This window comes from Capsicum annuum, chromosome 4 (genome assembly GCF_002878395.1).
Source record: "Capsicum annuum cultivar UCD-10X-F1 chromosome 4, UCD10Xv1.1, whole genome shotgun sequence".
Classification (NCBI taxonomy): domain Eukaryota; kingdom Viridiplantae; phylum Streptophyta; class Magnoliopsida; order Solanales; family Solanaceae; genus Capsicum; species Capsicum annuum.
The window spans coordinates 226328370-226351657 of NC_061114.1; the positions used below are offsets into that span (position 1 = coordinate 226328370).

The 23288-nt window shown below is 33.1% G+C and overlaps 1 protein-coding gene across 1 annotated transcript; it reads right to left on the reverse strand.

Annotated features, from left to right (window-relative positions):
* Positions 1–17044: 17044 nt before the first annotated feature.
* Positions 17045–22970, reverse strand: LOC107866933 (protein LTV1 homolog). The gene is made up of 5 exons (XM_016712980.2): positions 22316–22970; positions 20685–21077; positions 18402–18977; positions 18090–18217; positions 17045–17367 (listed from the first exon to the last, which is right to left on the reverse strand). Exons 1-5 carry the CDS (start codon positions 22727–22729, stop codon positions 17364–17366), a joined length of 1515 nt encoding a protein of 504 aa, XP_016568466.1. The 5' UTR covers positions 22730–22970; the 3' UTR covers positions 17045–17363.
* Positions 22971–23288: the final 318 nt, after the last annotated feature.

The window sequence follows — 23288 nt, forward strand, 5'->3', positions numbered from 1 at the left end:
AAAATTGGTCGGGTCTTGAGGTGACGAAGCCTCGCACACCTTAAGCCGACGTCCATCATATTCAAGTAAAATTGATCGGGTCTTGAGGTGACGAAGCCTCGCAAACCTTAAGCCGACGTCCACCGTCTTCAAGCAAAATTGGTCGGGTCTTAAGGTGACGAAGGTCTCGCACACCTTAAGCCGACGTCCACCATCTTCAAGAAAAAATTATTCGGGTCTTGAGATGATGAAGCCTTGTACACCTTAAGCCGACGTCCACCTTCTTCAAGAAAAAAATTGGTCGGGTCTTGAGGTGATGAAGCCTCGCACACCTTAAGCCGACGTCCACCGTCTGGAAGTCAAAATTGGTCGGTCTTAGAGTGTACGGAGGTAAAGTTAAACTCTCACACCTTAAGTCAATTGTTGCATATTGGTATTTGTTTCAACCCTGCAAAAAAAAGAGGGGGGACAAGAAAGAAAGTAAAAACACAAATAGAAAGGATGTTACCTATCAGAGCGCTGCGATCTTGAAAGTTGTATATCACCAACTTTGATTGATATAAGATGCCTTGATGAAAATAAATCCCTCAAAATAGAGTTTTAGTCAATCAAAACTCCCTTTGATGATGATGGTCTCATATCAAGATATAAATTATTTGGGGAAGCAATGCAAATCTAAATCCTCTGTCAGATAGCATATAAGATCGACTTTAAAGAATCATCTGGAACAATCCAAAAAATAATAAAATACAAATTTTAGATATGTTATACATGCATGTTTCCTACGTCTACAGGATTAAGCGGATCATAATTTTGATACTCTCACATTGAGATATAATTTTTTTGGTGATGTCGCATAAATCTGAAATTGTTTGATGCATCAAAGCTCAATGTTGATATCGGGATAACACCTAAAAATATATTAATTTTATTAAATTATGAATTTTGGATATGTTATATATATTTGTGTCTAGTTTTACAAGAATCAAGCGGCTTGTGATTTCATCCTTCCTACTTCAAGATATGAAAGTTTTAGTAAAAACGCACAAATCTGGAATTTTCAGCATGATAAAATTCAGGGCTAACTTCAAAAAATTATCAAGATTTATATTGAAGGATTTTAATTTTGAATTTTGGATATGTTGTATATCTTGAAGTCTAGTTATTTGAACATCAAACGGATCATGATTTTAATATTTTTACAATGAGATATGAATTTTCTACCATTAACATGTTGTGCTGAAAAAAAGTGACGAAAATAAGAGAAAAGTGGGAGCAAAAAAAATTACCTCAATATAATTGATGACTTGGAAACCCCAAAATTGATATTTAAAAAGTGGGGAAACTACCTTCTTTTATAGAGTTGTAGGATGAATGTTTTCTTCTCCAATATAAATTCAGATTGGAATAGCTTCCATCTCCAAAGTCAAATTGGAGATTGTTTTCTTCTCCAATATAAATTCAGATTGGAATAACTTCCATCTCCAAATTCATATTGGAGAAATTCAAATTGGAGATTGTTTCCTTCTCCAATATAAATTTAGATTGGAATAATTTCCATCTCCAAATTCAAATTGGAGATTATTTCCTTCTCCCATACAAATTCAAATTAGAGGTTGATTTCCTTCTCCCATACAAACTCAAATTGGAGGTTGTTTCTTTCTCCAATCTAAGTTTAAATCGGAAGATTTTTATTCCTGGTTAAGTAAAGTAATGAAAAAGTCTTCCAAAACTGTTTGAAATTGGATATCATGCCTCGCCAACAGGTCTTAAGTATAGAGATTCGTGAAAAAAAAAATAAGAGAGCTTTGAGAGACAATGTCAATATGGTTGGACTTTAAAGTTTTTGAATGAGGTGTTCTTATGTATAGAAAATCGTTGAAGTACGAAGGAAACATGTTTAAATAATCATACTTCATGGCTAGTCTCTAAAATATTAAATGTCTCGACAAGTTTTGAAGTAGGGGGCATTTGTGGGCGATTCAATTTTATTAAATTTAAATCCGTACAAAATTTAAATTATATTAAATTCAAAATATATTAGTCCTAAATAAATATTGCGGATTAATATAATTGAATTAATTATTTAAGTCCAAATAGGTATGGATTTAAATAAGGCCTAATATTTATTGGGTTAGTCCATTAATTTGGGCTAAGATGATGATCCCACTTTATTAAGCCCAAGATATTGTCATATTCTAGAGGCCAAAATAAGCGTCACGTGTCAAATGACGTGGCATGCCAAGTCAAGTGAAAGAGCCAATAGGACCGTACCACATGTCAAACTGATACAACAAGCCCATACAAAAGGTGCCACATCACTCAAATATGATTGGTCAAAGAAAGTTCATATTGATCATGACTCTTCCTTTTCCACAAGTATAAATAGGGGTCTCATAATTTGGAAAAGGGACCCCCAGAACTCTAACAAGTAGCAAGAGAAAGCTCGTGGATCAAACGTTGTAATTTCTCTAAAAAGCTCAAGCATTCAAATCAAGTTCATCAAGATTCAAGATCAAGACCGCAATATTCAAGAACAAGCTCAAAAGCCCTTGAATTCAAGCATAAGTCAAGATCAAGTCCCTTAAGTCCATCAAATCAAGTTCAAATTCAAGATCAAGCTTTAAGCCCTTGAATTTATATTTGAAAAGGCGAATCAGAGAATTCATAGAGATTGTAACACTCACATTGAAATCAATAAATTGATTGTTGCAATATTTTTCTTGTCTCGAATTATTTATTTTCGGCTTCAAAAGTTTTACTGTCCAACAATCCCTTTCTGTTACCTTACTTGTTATAACTAATTAATACACTATTTGCCTCTTTCGATTACAAATAAGTGAAATTAATTATAACATAAATTAGATAGATGTCACTAAATAAATATTAACAATCTATTAATACTTTAATTAATGGTATTATTTCTTCCGTCTCTCTAGATTACAGAGTTAATAACATGTTAATTTGAAGTACAAAATAGATAGATTTAATAAATAAAGTAACATCTAACAGTAAAGCTGATAAAATTAAATAGAAAGCTTCAACTCAAGTACATGAAATTTTGGAATAATACTTACTGTTATATAGAAATATCTAGATTCATCATTTTTCCAACACAAAAGAAAATTACTCCATACTAGAATAGGTACTACTAACAAAAATATTCTTCTCCATTAAATAAGAAAATAGAAGAAATATTCAAGAAGAAGAATTCCGCTATTTAGTTAAAGCAGGATCTAGAATAATTTTCAATATTGAATAACTAACATGTAGTAAAAGAAAACTTAAAGAAAATTATTATGTAGTTGCTTCCTCTTTTCCTTTTCTCGGATGCCCTTTCCTTCCTTGTTAAATTCCTATTTATAAGAAATATAATGTAGGTCTCATGGCTTTGTGGAGACATCAAGTGTTGTTGCCACTTTAGAGATCATCATTATTGCGACACTAATTTTTGTTGATGCTTTATTTCTCTATATTTTTATGTTTCCATAATATGACTTTTTTTTTGTTCTCTTATTCTTTCAATATTTCTTTCCTGCAAGATTGTTAGTAAATATGGATAATAGATATATATTATTAATGGGTTTATTTAAAAAAAAAATTATTTATATATGAAAATACATGAATAATTTATACTTATCAGACAACAACTTTGAGTTCTTTGTCGTCCCATTTATTTTTTTACAAGTAAAAATTTATGAAGAAACAGAGGAACTTGAGCCAACTACTCTTCTAGTATTAGTTAACAATTTTAATATTTCTTGGTTAAATTTAAAATGTGGACTGAATAAAACCCTATTTTCTGGCATTTCTTCTTCTAGTTATCAAACTGTTGATTCAATTTGTTGGTGATTTTTGATCACTGTTGATGTTATTAGTGTATGTGTGTGTGTTGTGTTGGTGTTGCTGGGTTGATTTGTTGTTTGTCTTGGTAAAATTGGCATTGCAACAGATGAAACATTTGATGAAACAGATGCAACATCTGATGCAACAGATGAAAATCTGATACAACTATGAAAATCTGATATAACAGCTGAACAATCTAATAGATCATTCATCTGTTGCCACAGACGACTCTTCTGTTTAGAAAAAATTTAACCAATATTGATTCAATAGATAACTCATTTTCCAACAGATGAGTGATATGTTTTAATAGTTCAGTGATCTGTTTTATTATTTCCAACGGATTACTTATCTGTTGCAACGGGTTGGTTATATGTTACAACAGATAACCTGCTAGGTGCAACAGATCAATGACCTGTTTTACTGTTTCTAATGGATTACTCATCCGTTGCAACAGGTTGGTTATATGTTACAACAAATAACCTTTCAGGTGCAACAAATTAGTGATTTGTTTTTACTTATCCGTTGTAACAGGTTGATTATATATTGCATCAGATAAACTTCCTGGTACAATAGATTAGTGATCTATTTTTACTATTTCCATCGAATTACTCATCCATTGCAACAAGTTGGCTATAAGTTGTAACAGATAACCTTCCTGGTTTAATAGGTTAGTGGTCTGTTTTAACTGTTTCCAACGGATACTCATCCTTGCAACAAGTTGGTTATATGTTGCAACAAATAAAATACCTGGTACAACAGATTAGTGATCTATTTTTATGTTTTCCAATGGTTTACTCATTCGTTGCAACAGGTTGGTTATATGCTGTATCAGATAAAATACCTGATGCAACAGATTAGTGATATGTTTTTATTATTTCCAATAGATTACTCATCTATTGCAGCAAGTTGGTTATATGTTGCATCAGATAAAATACTTGGTGCAACAGATGTGTGATCTTTTTTTATTGTTTCCAACGGTTTACTCATCTGCTGCAACAGGTTGGTTATATGTTGCAACAAATAACATATCTAGTGCAACAAATGTGTGGTCTATTGAAACTGTTATTTTACTGTTGTGCATATTAGATTTACTGTTATCTCCTTTTAACGATGCATTAAACAATTATAATCTATTTTATGTTCCTGTTAATTTAAAATAATATGGCTCCCAAAAGAAAAGAAACCAAATCAAGTCCAAGTAAAGGAACAAGTGAAGCAGCTCGGCTATATCCACCACCCTATGAGCTTGCTTTGTAAGTGTTATCTCAATCAGGAGCAGAAGATATTCAACACGAAGAGGAGTAATGTTTCAAATGAGATGATCCAAATGCTAATAGCCCTTCGACCGAAGAGTTGGTCAAAACTTTCAGCATTGATCGTTATCCTATGAGAATGCAGTGCGATGGTGCCACAAATTTAACGGGTGATTTCGTGGTTAAGTCAGCCGTGGGAAAATCTTTCGACGCCTTTAGAAAAATACTTCGAGAACAAAAGTTGGATTCTTATTTCAGGAAAATCTGCTTTGGGCAATATCTTGATTTGCCGGAGGACAACAATGCTCGTTTTCAGATAAAAATAATATACGATCTTCTCAAGTGTAGGTTTATGTATGAAAACAAAGATAATATGGATGAGGTGTGGATAAATTACTGTGGCATGACTGTGTGTTTTGGTTGAAAGGAGTTTTCCATAGTTACTGGACTAAAATGTTATCCTCCTTCTCCTTCTCAAGTTATACCTACTTTGGCCCCCAAAAAAGTACTCCGCACACCCAAAAAAGGCAAAGACAAGTCGAGTGATCGTGATAACCTGGTGTCCGTTGTTGGTCCAAGCTTCAAAAATAAAAATTTGATAGAAGCGTTGAAAGGTAAAGGACTTTCAAAGAAGCACAAATAAACATAGTGCTTGGTTTGGTTTGTACATAATATTCTTTGTGCAAGAGACGTTAATAACAACATAAGCCTCAATTTAACAAATCTCTCCGCGGATCTTGAGGCATTTAACAGCTATCCTTAGGATTATGAAAGTTTCAAAATGACTATCGAATATTTGTTGACTCCGTTAATGCCAAAGACAGTCAACTTATATGACTTTCCATAAGCTTTCATAGTATATATTTTTTTATTATGATATGATTCATTTTTTATTCAATAATGTTTTTGATTTACTGGCATTATGTTATAGGCTTAGGCATTTGAAGTCATTCCTTATTTGAGACAACAAGTGAACTACCACGAAGAAGTTTCCTGTTCAAGAGTCCTGAGATGGTTGTTGGTCAAAACTTCTTGATTTTTTCACTCCCCCGAAGGAAGCAGTAAGTCTAATTCTAATTAATTTTTTATTTTAATTAATGATTATTTTAAATGATTTCATCATCATTCTAATATATGTACCAATTTATTTTAGATTATCCATCCTTGGCTTGTTCCAACCAACCAAGAGTTGAAGATGCAATTTTTTCTTACTTTACGATCTGTACAAACTTTATCGGACCCTAAAGTCGTTGATGGAATAAAAATAAAATTGTTTGGAGCAACAACCATTACAAGAAAAATAATTTTAGGGGATGGACTCGTTGTTGTTGATGATGGTAGTGGTAGTGATACTGCTGTTAGAGCTAATGATGCTCCTATTACAGTTTTTGAAATAATAAGCCATTATGATTATGAGCATACTGGTTATACAGATTTTTCTCCATATTTTGTCACATCTAGCGAATATTCTGCATGCAAATGTCAAGACTGCAAGGCAAAACATGACGAAGTGATTAATGCTATTAATGCACTAACTACTTCTGTAAAGAAAATGACATCTAAGAGGAGTGTTATTCCATCAGAGAAGATTTCATATCCATACACTCCACTAGAGATCAAGGTGGCTAAGAGGAGAAGGAAAGATATTTCTAAGGCATCATCAAGCATCGAAAAAGCAAAATTGCAATGTCTCTGTCCGTTATTCAGTATACAAGGGCCATAGGAGAGCAGCATGAGGTGAAGAAGGTGAATGTACATCATCTGTTCCAACAAACAAACAAGCATATATATGTTTCAACAGATGATACATCTGCTAAAAATTATCAAATAGATATATATACATATGTTGTAATTACTGTCTAACCTCTTGCATCATATGCGTTATCTGTTACAACAGATGAGTCTTATGTTGCAACAGATGGGTCATCTATTTGAAATTATCGTACTGCTCTGATTTTTCCATTCGAATTTGTCCCAATAGATGATCCATCTGTTATAACATAACACTCATCTATTGCAACAGATGAACAATCTGTTGTATATATGTAATTAGCATTGACAATTCTAGTTTTCCAGGTGAATGTCACAATAGAAGCTACTGTTGAATAGTATAATATCACAATGGATAATCCATCAACTGCTTCCAAGGAAGAAAAAAGTGGAGTCCGTCAGTTCAAATGAATAGAAGAATTACCCGATTGAAGGGTTCAACATCTCGAACGAGGATCCAAAAAAACTAACACAGTTGATCAACGACTATTCAGAATGGATTGCCGATGGGCTGTTAAAGCATCAAGCCGGCGGGTACATAAATTAATTTTAAAGATATTGATTTATACAATTCTTGTGTTAAGAACATGACATTAACATATATAAATCATCATGTAGAAAACAAAATGACGAACACTGCAAAGTGAACGAATCAAGTCTTGGTTTTGATATGTTTGACTTTGTTGTTGCATATCCCGAAACGAAGAATTGGTTCTATTTGATGTCACAACCCCAAACTTGCTGGAATGATGAGGTCCTTTAAATGCCATACATATTACTATTAGTTAATACTTTATCTAATTGCATCTGCGTATTAATTTTTTTGTCACTTAATCCGAAATGTTTGATAATATGTGCAGCAAATCGATGTCATTTTTTACTACCTCTGAAAAAAGGCCAAGTTGCAAAAAGAAGACCAAGTTGCAAACACAAGAACAATACAGATACACGACAGGTAATTGTTTGTACAAAGTTTACATCAATAATGCCTACGATAGGTATTGTCAACAACAGCCGGAAGTTTCCCGAAATGAGGAATACTTAATCAACATCATTAAAGTTTTTAGCATTTTGGCTTGCTTACCTTGGCATTTGGTCGACGAAGTGTACATCCCAATCAATTGTGGTGATGAATTCCATTGAGTGTTGGCTGTCGTCGTTCCAAAAGAGAGGCACATCCGAGTTTATGACTCGATTTTGCGAAGGAGACGTTTCGGGCCATCGTCTGAGATACAAAAGCTAGCCAAAATATTGCCTACTTACCTTGATATGAGTGACTTTTTAGACCAAAAGGTTCGTACTAATTTGTTGACGATTGAAGCATACCGGGATAAAATGAGTAATCCATTTGATGTACAATATGTTGAAGAAATTGCTCAACAAACCATTGATATCCTGTAAGTATAAGTGTCATGATGTAGTTTCATTTCATAAATTTCACAACGCAAGAAATGGATTATAATCTTTAACTTCACATACTAATATGATTATTGATAAAAATAAGGATTAATTCTAGTGAATAAGATGTTAGACATTTATTTGTAATACATTAACTTGGATGTTGTTGTTAAAACTTTATTTATTAATATAAAGTTTGAATTGTTTAATCCAGTGTCGTAAAAATTTTTTGATAAAAATTAGTTAGCTTTTTCTTTTCCTTATTATTTCTTGAGTAAATGCATTGTTTCCACCCTAAACTATAAACGAAATTGTTGAGACACACTCAAACTTACAGAGGGCTCTATTACCCACTGGACTAATTAAAATCGTTTTTTGGACAACTTTAGTGCCTAGCACATCAATGAATCAACACACTGAAGGTCCACGTAGGCTCACGTATGTGCTACGTAGGGTAAGGTCACAGTATCTTCTTGTGAGATTTATTGGATAAGTTATTGTTGTTATCGTTATTGTTAATCTTTGCACTTACGAACACGTAAAGCGAGACTGAAATGGTTCAAGCATGAAAATAAGAGCACAAATTTCCTTGTGAGAAGGTGCAAAAGGTTAACAATATATAATAGACCCAGGTGACACATGCCTTCAATTCACGACAGTGACAGACACAGAATTTAGAGATTGTGGGTGTTTTTGGGAGGTTCAAATACACACATTAACACCTAAAAGCTTTAAGGTTCTGTGCCTAAACCCAAAACACTCAGCTATCTTCAGGAGTTTCAAGGTGCTTGTTTCAATCCAATACCAATTATTATACACTTTTTTATATAATTATATCTAATCAATATCGGGTTTAATGAATATTGAAGCACCATAACTATGCACCTAGGTCCGCCTCCGATTCACGGAGGATATGAAAGTTGAAGATTAGGATACAAAATTAGTAGGAGGAAAGTTAGCACTGGAAAGAAGTTGGATCTGTGACGACTGACGACATGAGCTGTTTCTCAAAATTGTTGTGCATGCAAGAACCATGATTATGTCATCCCTCATGCATGAAACACAACAAATACCAGCCCAAGGTAAACTTAAATATCAATTAGCGAATTTGCTCGTGCTTCACATGATTATAAAAGATGATGGTTAGTATATTTTGAATGTCATAAGTAATATTTTGAATCAGAAGAAATTATGAATTTACATTAATTAAAAATTCATATAAAATACAAGATAAAAATAAATAATAGAGAAAACATATTAAAAAAATGAATAATGTAACATCATTTTTACAATTTTTATCATTAAAAAATAGAAAAATATACAAAATAAATGTACAATCATTCAAACTCTTGTCTACTTTCACTCCACAAGCCACCATTCAATAGCCTTCATCTTATTCTTAGAGTGAAATTAAAACTTGAATACAATAAGCACCAAATACATAACAACTTTAAAAACTTATGTGATCATCTTTACAAATTACAGTCTTACAATATTTATTTATAGGACTACATACAATGAAATACCAAATAGTGTATGACTATGGCTACTAATTATTTTATAGCTTATGATAATAAAACGGTGTGGAAGTAATGAAAATAAAGACCGTTGAGTTTTTAACTAAAGAAATTTAAATTAACCCACGATTTAGGCCTCAATATTTATTTGCTTCTTTGTAAATTAAACCTAACTAGGGGACTTTAATAGGGGTAGTTAAAAAAGAATTAAGTTAAAGACGTTTTTGTAGTTGCACTATATCATTGGAAACGTTTAAGTTTAGAAGTGGAAGAAGCCAAAAGACTTTGGTTGTTATGAGCCCCTTTTTTAAAAAAATATATAGTTTTGTAAAATTCTAACGTAGAATATAGGTTATCACTATATTTCTTGAAAGGTAAAGAGGTATATCAATTTTTAATGAATATTTTGGTGATTTAACTCCATATTTGAGGAGTTTTCACTTTTAAGAAGACAAGTTTGCACCAAATATAGATAAAGTTAGATATATCACTAAGAATGACATATTCTTCAAGCTTGAATCTGATGAATACTTGTCACAAATAAGGTCATACACATGTAGCTTTCTTTCGCTTCCTAACTGTTGGTGAAATGTTACAAAAATTACAATTGAAAATATAAAAAACAAAGAAAATATAATAATTTGTTCTCCTAGGCAGAGTCGTGGATATCTCGCTCTCTTTAAAAAAATTCAAGCCTACTGCACTAAATATTTTCACCGGTCCAATAATAGTATTCTCGACTTGTCCTCTCAAAGACATAACAACTTTCTCACAAAGAATAACTCAACGACTCTGGATAAATTGAGCTTAAAGCTCCACAAAAACAACACATCACTTTACTAATAAACTCTTTTCTTCCTAACTTTCTTTAACTCTTTATTTAACTCTTTATTTTCTTGTACTTGAAAAGTAATACAAGATCACACTATTTATAGATGAAGAAACTTTTGCATGCAATGAATAAATGAATAGAAAAGAGGAAAGATCAATCACATAAATCTAAAAAAAAAAAAAAAAAAGTCAAATTCAGGCACTATTATCCAAGAGCCAAAGACACTTGCATGCACGTCCATTTAAGCCTTAGATGAGCCATAAAAGCAATTGGAATACAATGCCATTGGTGGAAGGAATATGCACGTGCAACAAAGATATGCAATTAACTGCAAATTAATAATAAGGCATGATTTAAAGATACACTTCAATATAAAATAAATAATATTAAAATGTTCTTTAATTAATCTGTAACAAATAAAAATTAGGCGCCAAAATAATATTTAAGTTAATTCTTGTGTCAAAAACACCAATAATGGGGGAAAAGGAAAAAAGAAAGAAATTAATTTCTTGCTAAAAGAGTTTTCAATGAAAAATGAGCAAAAGGCAGAATGTTTTGCAGGAGAGAACGTTTGCTTTTGGTATTTATAGATAAAAAAATTAGTAACATAAAATGAAAAGAAAGTAAACGTATCTTTGAGTAATTATAATTGAATGAGTATAAAGTGTTTTCCTTAATTGTACTTAATTATGGCTTGGTTCAATTTTTTTTTTCTTTTTGCTTTATTACATTCGATTTGTTATAAAACATGAAAGAATAAAGAAGAAGAAGAGTAGAGAGAATTGAGGGAATAATTCTTATTTTTTCTCTTGAGGGATGAGAGATCATCAGATTGTGAATACAATGAACAAAACCCCTCTATTTATAGGGGAAATTTACTCCTAGTTTAAGTAAAAGACAGATGCTTCAAATCCTAATAGATATCAAAGTAGATCTTGATAGATCTTGATAGACATTCACTATAATGTAAATACATTTATAACACTCCCCCTTGAATGTCTAGATAGATAATGTGCCTCGTTAAAATCTTACTAGAAAAAATCCAGTAGGAAAAAAAATCTAGTGAAGGAAAAAGAGTACACATTTCTAACAATACATATATCAGCTGCCTCATTAAAAACCTTACAAGGAAAACCCAGTGGGACAAAACCTCGTAAGGAAAAAAGAGTACAGCGTGTATTAACTCCCCCTAATGAGGACATCCTTGAACCTTTGCATCTCGATCTTGTGCAGCATCTTCTTGAAAGTTGCAATTGGAGAAGATTCGGTCAATAAATCAGTCACATTGTCAGTTGAACGAATTTGTTGCACGTTAATATCATCATTCTTTTGTAGCTCATATATGTAGAAAAGCTTTGGCAAAATGTGCTTCATTCTATCTCCATTTATGAATCCTCCCTTAATATATGTTATGTATGCTGAATTATCTCTGTATAAAATTGTGGGTAGATTGTCATATTTCACACCACATTTTTCTCAAATGAGATGTATCATGGATCTCAACCATACACATTCCCGGCTTGCTTCATGAATAGCTATTATTTCAGCATGATTCGATGAAGTAGCTACGATAGACTGCTTTGTATATCTCCAAGATATAGCAGTACCACCACATATGAACACATAGCCTATTTGAGCTTTATGCGGGTCAGATAAGTACCCAACATCAGTATGACCAATAAGATCGGGACTGCAATCTTTAGAATAAAACAAGCTCATGTGTTTTATCCCATTTCGATGTCTCATAGTAGGAGCAGAAATATACCGTGCTAACAAATTAACTGAAAAGGCTATAGACCTTGTAGTATTTGCAAGGTACATGAGGCATCAATTGCACTAAGATATGGTACTTCATAACCAATCCAATTCGATATTTTTCAAATTTCAGCAAATAATCTATTGCTTTAAAAACTCTCCAAGAGTTCCAATGATGTTCAAGCAATAAGCTTATACAATATAAGGATTATAAATAAGTTTCCCAGAAACTTTTCTATGCTTCAAGTATTTTGAATCCTTAAAAGTTTTTCACATAAGTTTTGTCAAGTGACAATATTCAACATTTCATGAGTGACATTTTCAAATATCTGGATTGCAAATCAAATAAGTTTAATACTTACCAAGATGCATCCTTTCATGTCACTTGATAAATGTTTCTACGTTAGCATGCTTAAATTAACGTAGAATTAAGATCCTCATAATCTTTCACAATATTGCGTCAATATTGTGTCAAAGATATTGATGATATATCATTTAGTATCGGTTCACAATGCGACATAACATTTTGAGATCTCATCACTTCATTATTTTCAGGTATATGAATCTCTCATAAGGTTTCATGAAGTATTATGTTGTAGGCTCTTCAAGAGCTCATTGTCTTCTTATTATGATTATTTGCTCCTTATTTTTCAAGGACTATTTCATTTGGAACCGATTAGTCTACCACGCTTCACTCGTGCATAGACTTTGTCCTTTAGGAACACAAAATAAGAGCACTTGCGCTTAATATGAGATGCTTTCGGTATTTGACTTAAATTACTTTTGGATGAGGATCTGGTGATAATTCCTAACATATTTCACTGCGCTTATAATCTCCCCCTTATGTTAGAAAAACTAACATACATCCTCTACTTCTTTGAGGAATCCATTTTTGTGCATTTTGGTATATTCATTAATCGTATACCGCACATCAAAATTATTAGATGGAATAATTGGTTCCCGGCCTTGAACCAATTGAGAGGGAAGAAATAATCATATTTTATTGGTTTAATGCATACAAGTGTTATTGTATTCAAAATATCATATTTCAGACCAACACATGAAGTTTTGTCCTCATTAGCGATGGTTTAGCTATTTATCAAAGACATTCAATGCTAAACTATCATCATCAAGATAACTTTCTTGATTGCACAATTTAAAAATTATGTTCTTAACTCAATTTTATTGAGCAAGCAACTTTATGAATGTCAAACTGCAAGTTGACAATGAATGTACATGTGATCGTCTTATTGATGCATCTTTTCAACATATCACATGATAGGTGAACGGGCCCTTATTCACCTTTTATAATTTTCAGATTTGAAAGGATCCAATCCCAATATTAGTTGGTCCAACCAACTTATCATGAGAACAAACGACATAAATAATTCTTGAAGAATCTTCTAGTTCTTCAATACATGCACATCTTCGAGATGTCACAATCGTTCATATCAATTTATGAACTTTTATTCTAGTAAACTCCAAGTTTACCATGACATGTATTTTTTCTTTAGTAAATTTCAAATTTACTATTACATGAATAAATTTCAGATTTACTACTTCAGAAGTAGATTTCAAAATTATTCAACCTCTTTCGGAGGTAAGTTGTGATACAATCACAATCAAGTGCACGTTTACGTTAATAAGTTTCTCATTCCCCAGGAATGAAATATAATCGTGTCTTAAGCCTATCAAATTGTGATATCTTATAATCATATAAGTGTGTGAAAATATCATTACTTTTGATGATCATTACCATATTGTCTCTCCACGCGTATATTCGTGCATTCAATCACTTGTCTTCTTTCAGACATATTATGCACTGCTACCACATACACCTCAAGAATGAAGTAAGTTGTCTTCATGCATTCAATCACTTGTCTTCTTTCAGATATATTATGCACAGCTACCACATACACCTCAAGAATGAAGTAAGTTGTCATATTTCAAACTTATCATATATTGCTACCACTTACACCTCAAGAATGAAGTAAGTTGTTATATTTCAGACTTATCATATATTGCTACCACATTCACTTCATGGAATGAAGCATATTCAATGGGTCGAATTTCATGACTTTTCGTCAAACACCCATTATTTTACCTTAGTCTTCACAATATTATCAATATGGTGTCTTGAGATTCAAACTCAATATTTGATCCATATAAAGGCGTCTTAGGCATGAATCAACGGGACTTGAACCCAACATATTATCATCCTTTTTGATAATATTGTTCTTGAGGAATAAATTTAAAATATAAATGGTTCCAAATCAATTATTTTTTCTCAAATCCAATAATAATTATATTAGTAGTAGCAAAAGAAAGATAACATAAAGAATTACTAACCTTAAAATCCTTCAGATTTATAATCTCACTTTGTTTGGCAGAGTCTCATGCTGATAACGTTAACGTGTTATAAAACAAGAAAGAACAAAGAAGAAGAGTAGAGAAAATAGAGAGAGTAATTCTTATTTCTTCTCTTGAGGGATGAGAGATCATCAGTTTTTGAATACAATGAACAAAACCCCTCTATTTATAGGGAAAATTTACTCCTAATCTGCGTAAAAGACAGATGTTTCAAATCCTAATAGATATCAAAGTAGATCTTGATAGACATTCACTATAATGTAAATACATTTATAACACGATTATTTAATTGAGCTTTTTATTGATATAACTTTTATTCCTAAATAAGTGCTCTTGACTTGAGCAAACCCTTTAAAAAGCCATCCATTCCTAGAAAATTAACGATAATTTTACCAACTTACTTCTAACAAAATTTTATTTTTTGCAAGTTGGCATTGATTACTACTCCCTCAGCCCCAAATTATCTGTCTCAAATTTCCTAATTTAATTTCTCATTTTACTTGTCTTTTTTCATTAATCAAAAAAAGACAAAAAAAAATTTCCATGTTTTACCCTTTGCATTAGTTATTTTTTCTTTACATTAAAATGTAAACATCATTTAATAGGGATACTATGGTAAAACAGCCATGTAGTTAATTATTTTTCTTAATCAATGTGTCATCCCAATTTGGGACGGAGGGAGTGTATATAAACTCAATGACATATTAGAAAGATAATGATAAAAAAGAATGATCTAGTTTGACTTGACACGAAATTTAGAAATTTAAAAAAGTAAAAAAGACTTTTGATTCTTGTGACCCTAAATTAAAGTTGTGTCAAATGTACCAAAATATCCTTCAATCTCATGGTCTTAAGCATGCCACGTGTAAAGTTGAAATTAAAGTATTACCAAAAAGGAAAAGAGGTCATTCATTTTAAAACGAACCAAAAAGGAAAGTGAATCATTCTTTTTTAAACGGAGGAAGTACTTTTTTAGGAAAAAATCGATAACTCAAAAGAACACTTATAAAGAAATGGAGGGAGTGATCCATTAGATTATAATAGAAACTGATGCAAAAAAGAAATACAAAAATGGAAGAAAATGCCAAAAAAGAAGAAAAACTAAACGTGAACGAATGGAGGCCATCGAGAGGCGTTACATCACCTAGTCTTGTTTCTCCTTTATATAGATTGACAAAACTCAATAACAACAATGTATACATCAGTTCCGCATGTCAATCTTTACTGTAAGGTCAGTCATGCACTTTCTATGCATATTGGTTATTATTATACTACTATCCATGGCTACAAAATCTTCGTCATCATCGCCACCATCACCTTCACCAGCACCTGTGATCTTGCAACTCCAAGAAGAAGAGCAGATCAACAACAACAACTACGCTTCAATCCAGGAAGAAGTTAACAAGTTCAAAGACGTTGAATCTCAGTTTCAGACAGAAGATGAGTTTCAAGATTATGGTTTCTGGAGTCCAGCACCCTACTTCGACAGAGGCAACCCAGCTCCTATCCCTCACCTAAGAGGCCATAATCCGAAGGAGCGCAAGGCAAAGTGATCTGGACTCAGTTATTAGTTACAAGGTTCTCAGTAGCAGTAATCAAGAAATGCCTGAGTTAGTGGTTGATACGATACTAATTATGTCTCACCTATATATTTAATTCGATGGTGCCTAATTAGAGTTGATAATCAAGAATTCTGGACATGATTTCTAGGATCATATATACATATATATATATATATATATATCTTTAATTCATACATGTACTCAGTAGCAGTAATCATTGTTTAAGTACATTCACATCTATGTTACCAGGATCACATATATAAATATCTTTAATTCATACAAGTACTCAGTAGCAGTAATCATTGTTTAGGTACATTTACATATATGTCACCATACTAAGGTTATAAAGCATAGTATATATATGAGGCCATGATGTAACTTCTAATCTGCTTGATTCGGATTACGCGCTTTGTAATTATACGAAATAAATGCATACAAGTTTATGGTGACATTATCTTATGAACAACTTACTATGTTGCTTGGACTCTCCTAAAATAGTGCATTTTTGAATAATCCGACAGCGTCGGAAGTGAAGGATTCAACAAAAGCCATAAATGAGATGATCTCGTACAGAAGTTTCAGTTGTGAGCATATTCTTCCAAATTTTATAATGAAACCATATCGCAAATATAGCTGAGCACTGGAAGAATAAAGAATTTCAAGGATCCAATTCCAATCCACAATGATAAAGTTCACAGGAATGAAGCTCATTTTAAAATAAAATGCATGACGTGAATTTTTCAAACTGTTAAAAAAAGGTAATGAGAACATTGAAACTCCAATGACATCATAAACTGCAAACATGCTAAATAGAATGTCAACACTGCATATTTCACCAATTAAACAAAAATATACATCAAAATAGCAACTCTACTAGACCACGCATATCCATGCGTTGCTGTCAACTGTTTCGAGGATCTATCATGTACTATATTCTTAACTAAAAGGAGAAAAGCTTTCGAACATCGTCTTGCTAATGGAAGAGGACATGTAAACCAAATGCTCCTAATTATGGGCACAACGAAATATCAACTTCAGCTCCCAAGGTTTTGCCTCGAAGGTACACAAAACCAAAACAATATCACCTGCGAGAGCATAAACAGACCAAAGATTCTATCAGTTTTCTTTTTCAAACCACAAGGTAGCTACTCCACTGCTATATTTGGAACACAATTAAATATTCACGATGTAAATTGTCATCATCAAATTTAAAGTATGAAGCCAAATATAAATTACATTTATTTCCTCCTTGAGTTTTCAATTATTTCTTTGAGGGAAGAGAGGAATAATGCCATGATTAAAACATAATATAGTTGGCGACTCCCACCACAAATTAACATCTAGCCAGCTGTGATTCTTAAAATTAAGTGAGCAATCCAAATTTCATGATCTTCTCTTTTTTGTCTGCAGAGGAACTACAATGCTGTAGTCTAGTTAAAAGTCTCACTGCGTAGAACTAGTAAACAGGGAAGTTGCAATATTAGGAATTCTTGAGCTAGCCTGAGGAACACCTTTTTGCCATTGGGGAAAAACAATGAGCTTTAAACCAAACAAAATTTCAGAAATATAAAGCCTGATACGAAAGGGATTGTAAATACCAACTCAGGGAGAACACATGCTATCAGAAAGAAATAATTTCAGGATGAAGTAGAGGAAATACCACCCAAAGCCCTAGTAATCTACTGATTTTGTTCCATAATTACAAAACTATGCAGGTACATGACTTCCTTTGTAGTCCGACTTACAAGGATATAAAGGCATGTTACATAATCAGAATGTGAAACACAAATTCTGAAGGGATACTCACATAAGATGTATCGCGGATGGTAAAGTAAAAGCAGCAACCTTCTGTGCGCGCTGTGCTTCACACTTATATAGTTCCTTTGTCTCTTTTTTCATACGACGTGCCTCGCGCCGTTCTTCCTTCACAGCAGCCTGCAACGGTAGAACCTTAATGTTAACAATAAATCAGATGTATTATGCACAAAAGATAAGAAAAAAGAAACCCAAATGGTGCAGGCAAGGTGAAGAACAAGCTCAACAGAGAGATATCCAACTATGTGCAATCTATATCGAGAAAAGGGATTCCAAAAAATAACATTAATATACAACAATAGACCTTTCTTTCTTTCTTTTCCTCCTTTGACTCTTGGCCATGTTGCTTTCTTTTAAGTTGTTCTGTCTTTGAGTCATCCTTTTCCTCCTTTTCTGAACCTCGCTTTTTCTTATCCTCCTTTTGCACTGAATGCTTTCCCTTGCTCGGCAAATAGTCAACAGGAAGCTTCTCTTTTCCTTTTAGGGATATTATAGGCGAGGCTTCAGAAATAGCAGGGAGCAGCTTTTTTCTCCTAGACTCAGGAGCTACAATTTTTCCAGGGTGGTTATCAAGATTTGAATACGTTGACACTATAGTTTCGCAATCCCATACTTCTGAGTCACTGCTACTTTCCTCAAAAAGAGCAGTCTCTTCCTCTGGATTTTCATTTTCATACTTCTCAGCATATTCTCTGCACCGGCTTATGACATCAGCTGCAGGTTCAAGCAATTCCCCATCATCTGGTCCATTATTATCAATGGCACACTCCTTAAATGCATGATTAAGCTTTTCTGCAAGGGATTCATGATGCTCATTTTCCTCCAACATCTCTTCATCATATTCATCTTCAGTTTCCGAGCAATACTCTTCAAGTTCAAGCTGAAAAGATAGGATGCAAGAAATGACAAGACAACTATCAACCAAAAATATCAGAAAAGAAGAAAAAATTTTATCTTAAAATAGGCAGACATTATCATGAAGAAACAATAAACAATGTCAAAGTATCAACTCTCTGGTGAATAGAAAACTTACAAAAGACTTAAGGACTCTCAAAATTAGTGTTAAATTTACAAGGAAAGCTACTCCAAGCGACTATCCTAAAGGCAAGTAGACTCCAAATTTAAACAAGGAAACGCCATATGAATTAATGACCGAATGAAGCAAACTCTGCTAAAATTACTACAGAAACAGAAAATTAGCAAACTGCTATACACATTATATGCTTAACCAAATACCCTAAAACCAAGATGCAACTTAGAACTGAAATAAAAAATAAACCTAAGACTACAAATCAACACATGCTTATGGACTCAATTATGTAAAAAAAAATATTAACTCTTATATTCCTCTTTCAGCCCATCACAACTAATAAATTTTTTCTACCCCAATGATGTCAAGGAATGATTCTAATAGCTTGATGAAAAACAATAGTGTTAAACAAACACAAACTGCAAGAACAACTACTACAACATACCCAGTGAAACCTCACAAGTTGGGTCGGGGAAGGGTTCCTTACCCTTATCTTATAAGGATAGAGTGGTTGTTTCCAATAGACTCTCCACTCAAGTAAAACACAAAAGAAACAAGTAGAAAAATAAAACACATTGAAGAATACTAGTAGCAACAGCAATCACTTTGAAAACCGAAGGAAAGAAAATGCCAGATAACAGTAAAATCAAGTCTAAGAAAGTAGATAAATCCAAATAATCTTTCTAATAGTAATAGCTTAAACTTAACAGGAAGTACTAATTAGATGTCATTTTGAGGGGAAAACATAAGAGCTTTAGTGGAAATTTTTAATACATACAAACACAAAGGCTAATAGGAGCACAAATCTCAGCTAGCCTCTACCTTATTGAAAAAATAAATACATAAACTCAATCTCAGCTGAAAACATGCCATTCGTACATGTACCTGAGTTTGTATCAGTTGAAGCTGAGATCTTTCTACAAGCAATTACCATTAAAAAAACAAAAAAAAGTGGCTTAACTCCTCAACATGCAAGCAAAAACAACAAAGGAGAAAAAGAACTTTAAAAAGACAATGTCTTGGAAAGTTGTTTAATTGGCAGATACCGCAAATTTACACCTAATGGGTGACCTAGCAGTCAAAGAGTTGGGATTTGAATCTTGAGAACCCCAACAGAGGCAATACTAGGTAAATTCCTTTTTCTTTTTTCTTGGTGCCAAGCCGCTTGTACACACCTCCACTATTCTACAACGCCCTGCAGCCTCCCACCATGACTAGGTAAATTGTTCCAATTTCTCTAAGACATCGCGGGAAGAGCTGCTGAATACTTATGCTAATGCAAGGTAGAAACAAGAAAGTAGCCCAATGAATTGATTGAGGTGAGCACCAGGTGGACAGCCATTATCAGCAAAACACAAATTCTACCAATTCATTTAACGCGGGCTGAGGTCCTCTTATACAATACTTATGGTCTCTTTAGCTAATTTATCTTGGCAGTAATTTTTCTCTTGCAAGTAGTGACTGGTGCATCGGGATAGAAAAAAGAATAACCTCACGCGAAGATGCTTTTAGATTTGCACAGTTAAAAAAGAAAATATAGGAAAACAAACTACTTACCAGATCAAACTGTTCATCCAGCAAGCGACGTGCTCTTGGCTTCTCTTCAAAAGTTGCAAACTTAGCCTCATTTCTCTGCACATGCCCAGTTGTATCGCTGCTTCCTACTTTGTCAACATTCAATTTCTCGGGCAGGCTTAAATTCTTGTCAAGTTCCACATTAACTGCTCCGTCGGGAACGTTTGCCTTAATAACAAAATCTTCTTCTAACTCAAAATCCTCATCATCAGACCCAAAACGTGACAAGTCACTGTCATCTAGCAAAGCAGCAACTTCAGGATCCACTGCCTTCTGAACTCTTACCCCTACCGTCTTGGCTGCCACATTGTATACGTACTTCTCATAGGAATCATCGTTTACTTTCGCAACCTCGACTCTTGAAGCATCATACGCCTAACCAAAAACCACAAATTCGTTAACTAGAAAAGATGAACCATAAATCTACTGTCTTTAACAACTATTAATCAATTCATTTTTTTCCCTTCCTCTCAATAAGTATACTGATAAGAACATATACTACACCAAATCCAAGCCAAAAGGTTGAACCAAGGTGTAATCATTATGATGGGTATTTCATTAATTGAACGTCAAATAGAACAAAATTGATATTTCTAAAGGATTTTTTAAGTTTTTTGATATCGTGGTGTCCGAGCCAGCTTGCGCGCAACTCAACTAATTCCACAGAATACCTCCCACCTCCCACCAACAAGAGGTACCAGGTAACTCGGTCCACCAAGGCTAGTCTCTGCTCGTAATTGAGCCTGAAACCTCAAGGTGCTCAACCACTTCATCGACCACTAGGCCACACCCTTGGGCGTGATACTTGTAAAGGATTTCTATAGCCAGGCACCAACTAAACGAATTGAGGCGTAGTTGATTGTATAATTATACTAATTTAACCAAAGCTTACATCTTAATACTAATTCCATATAATACTTCTAAAAGTTTAATACAACTAGACCTCAGTCCAAACATGTTAGGGTCGACTATACATTAATCCTCACTTGCCATGTTACTCCATCTAACCTCATATATAACACAAATATTACTAATCCTATATAATTATAATACAGAATAATACTAATTAGACCAAAGTTGACATCTTAATACTAATTCCATATAATACTACGAAGAGTCTACAACAAAAAGACCTCAGGTTCAAACAAGTTGGGGTCGACTATATATCAACCCTCACTAAAAATGTTACTCCATTTAAACAAGTCGGGGTCTACTAAATATCAATCCTCACTAAACATGTTACTCCATTTAAACAAGTTGAGGTCAACTATTCCTCAATCCTCACTAACCGTGTTACTCCATTTAAACAGGTCTGAATTGACTATACATCAATCCTCACTAACCATGTTACTCCACTTAAACTCATATATAATCCAAAAAATTAATAATTATATATAAAATTATTGGTGTCCGGGCCAGCTTTTGTGCACCTCGACTAAATCCACGTGACAACTACACCTCCCAGCAGCAACAAATACCAACTAACTATGTATGTAACTATAACAAAAATATAAATAATACTAATTCAACCAAAGCTAACATTTTTATGCATAAAAAGTAAGTGCTAACATAATTCAAATGCGCTTATCCAATAATTAATAAAATTAACGAACCTTAACATCATGAGGAAGTTCATTAAGCTTAGCTTTAGGATTTTCATAATAAGCAGAACCACCACCAGTATTCTTAATCTCCCTCAAATGCTCCAAGTAATTATACCCATCATCAGGAAAACCTAGCTCCAATATCTCCTTCCTTACATCATCCGGTAACAACCCGGTTTGATTTTCAGTACCCGAATACCCGACCCGATAATCATACTCCTGTTCATCATCGGGAGCATCCGCGAATATCGAATTCGGGTCGACGTGAAAAGCGTCGACGGAGTACGAGGTATTGTTGTCGACTCTAACGAATACTCTGTCGGCGCCGGTTGACCCGGATTCGAAACCCGGATCCGATGAATCACGGGCGAATAATTGAAACGTAGCTGCTTTTTTCTTGTCGATGAATTTTTTCTTCCCCATTGTTAATGGGAAAAATCAATTTTCGGCACTGAGAGTTTGTGTAGGAAGAACTTTTTGTCTGCTAAAACCCTAAAAACACACAGGGGTCGTTTGGTTGGCCCGGATAATTAATTATCCCAGGATAACTAATTTCATCATTATGACATAAATATTTAAAAAAATAATCTTAAAGCTAACTAATTCTCCAAATAAAAGCTAAAATAATCATGTATTCCATCCTATCACTATTATACCTTATACAATCACACCAAATAACCCGATAAAGTAATAACTTTGTCCAAAATTTCAAATACAATCATAACATTTGAAACAAGTTATTTAGGAATTAATTATTTCACGATTAATTATTCCACATTTAAGGTAGGATAGATAAAATAACATTAAATTGCATAAATTTAGAAAATATTTAAGATATATTTTAATCATATTAATATGAGAAGTATTACAACTTATAACGTTTTTCATATAATTCTTGAATATCTAAATTTAAAATTTATAACATTAAATAAGTTTTTTTTAATGCTGTAAAATATAATCAAATTATTTTTCATACAAAGAA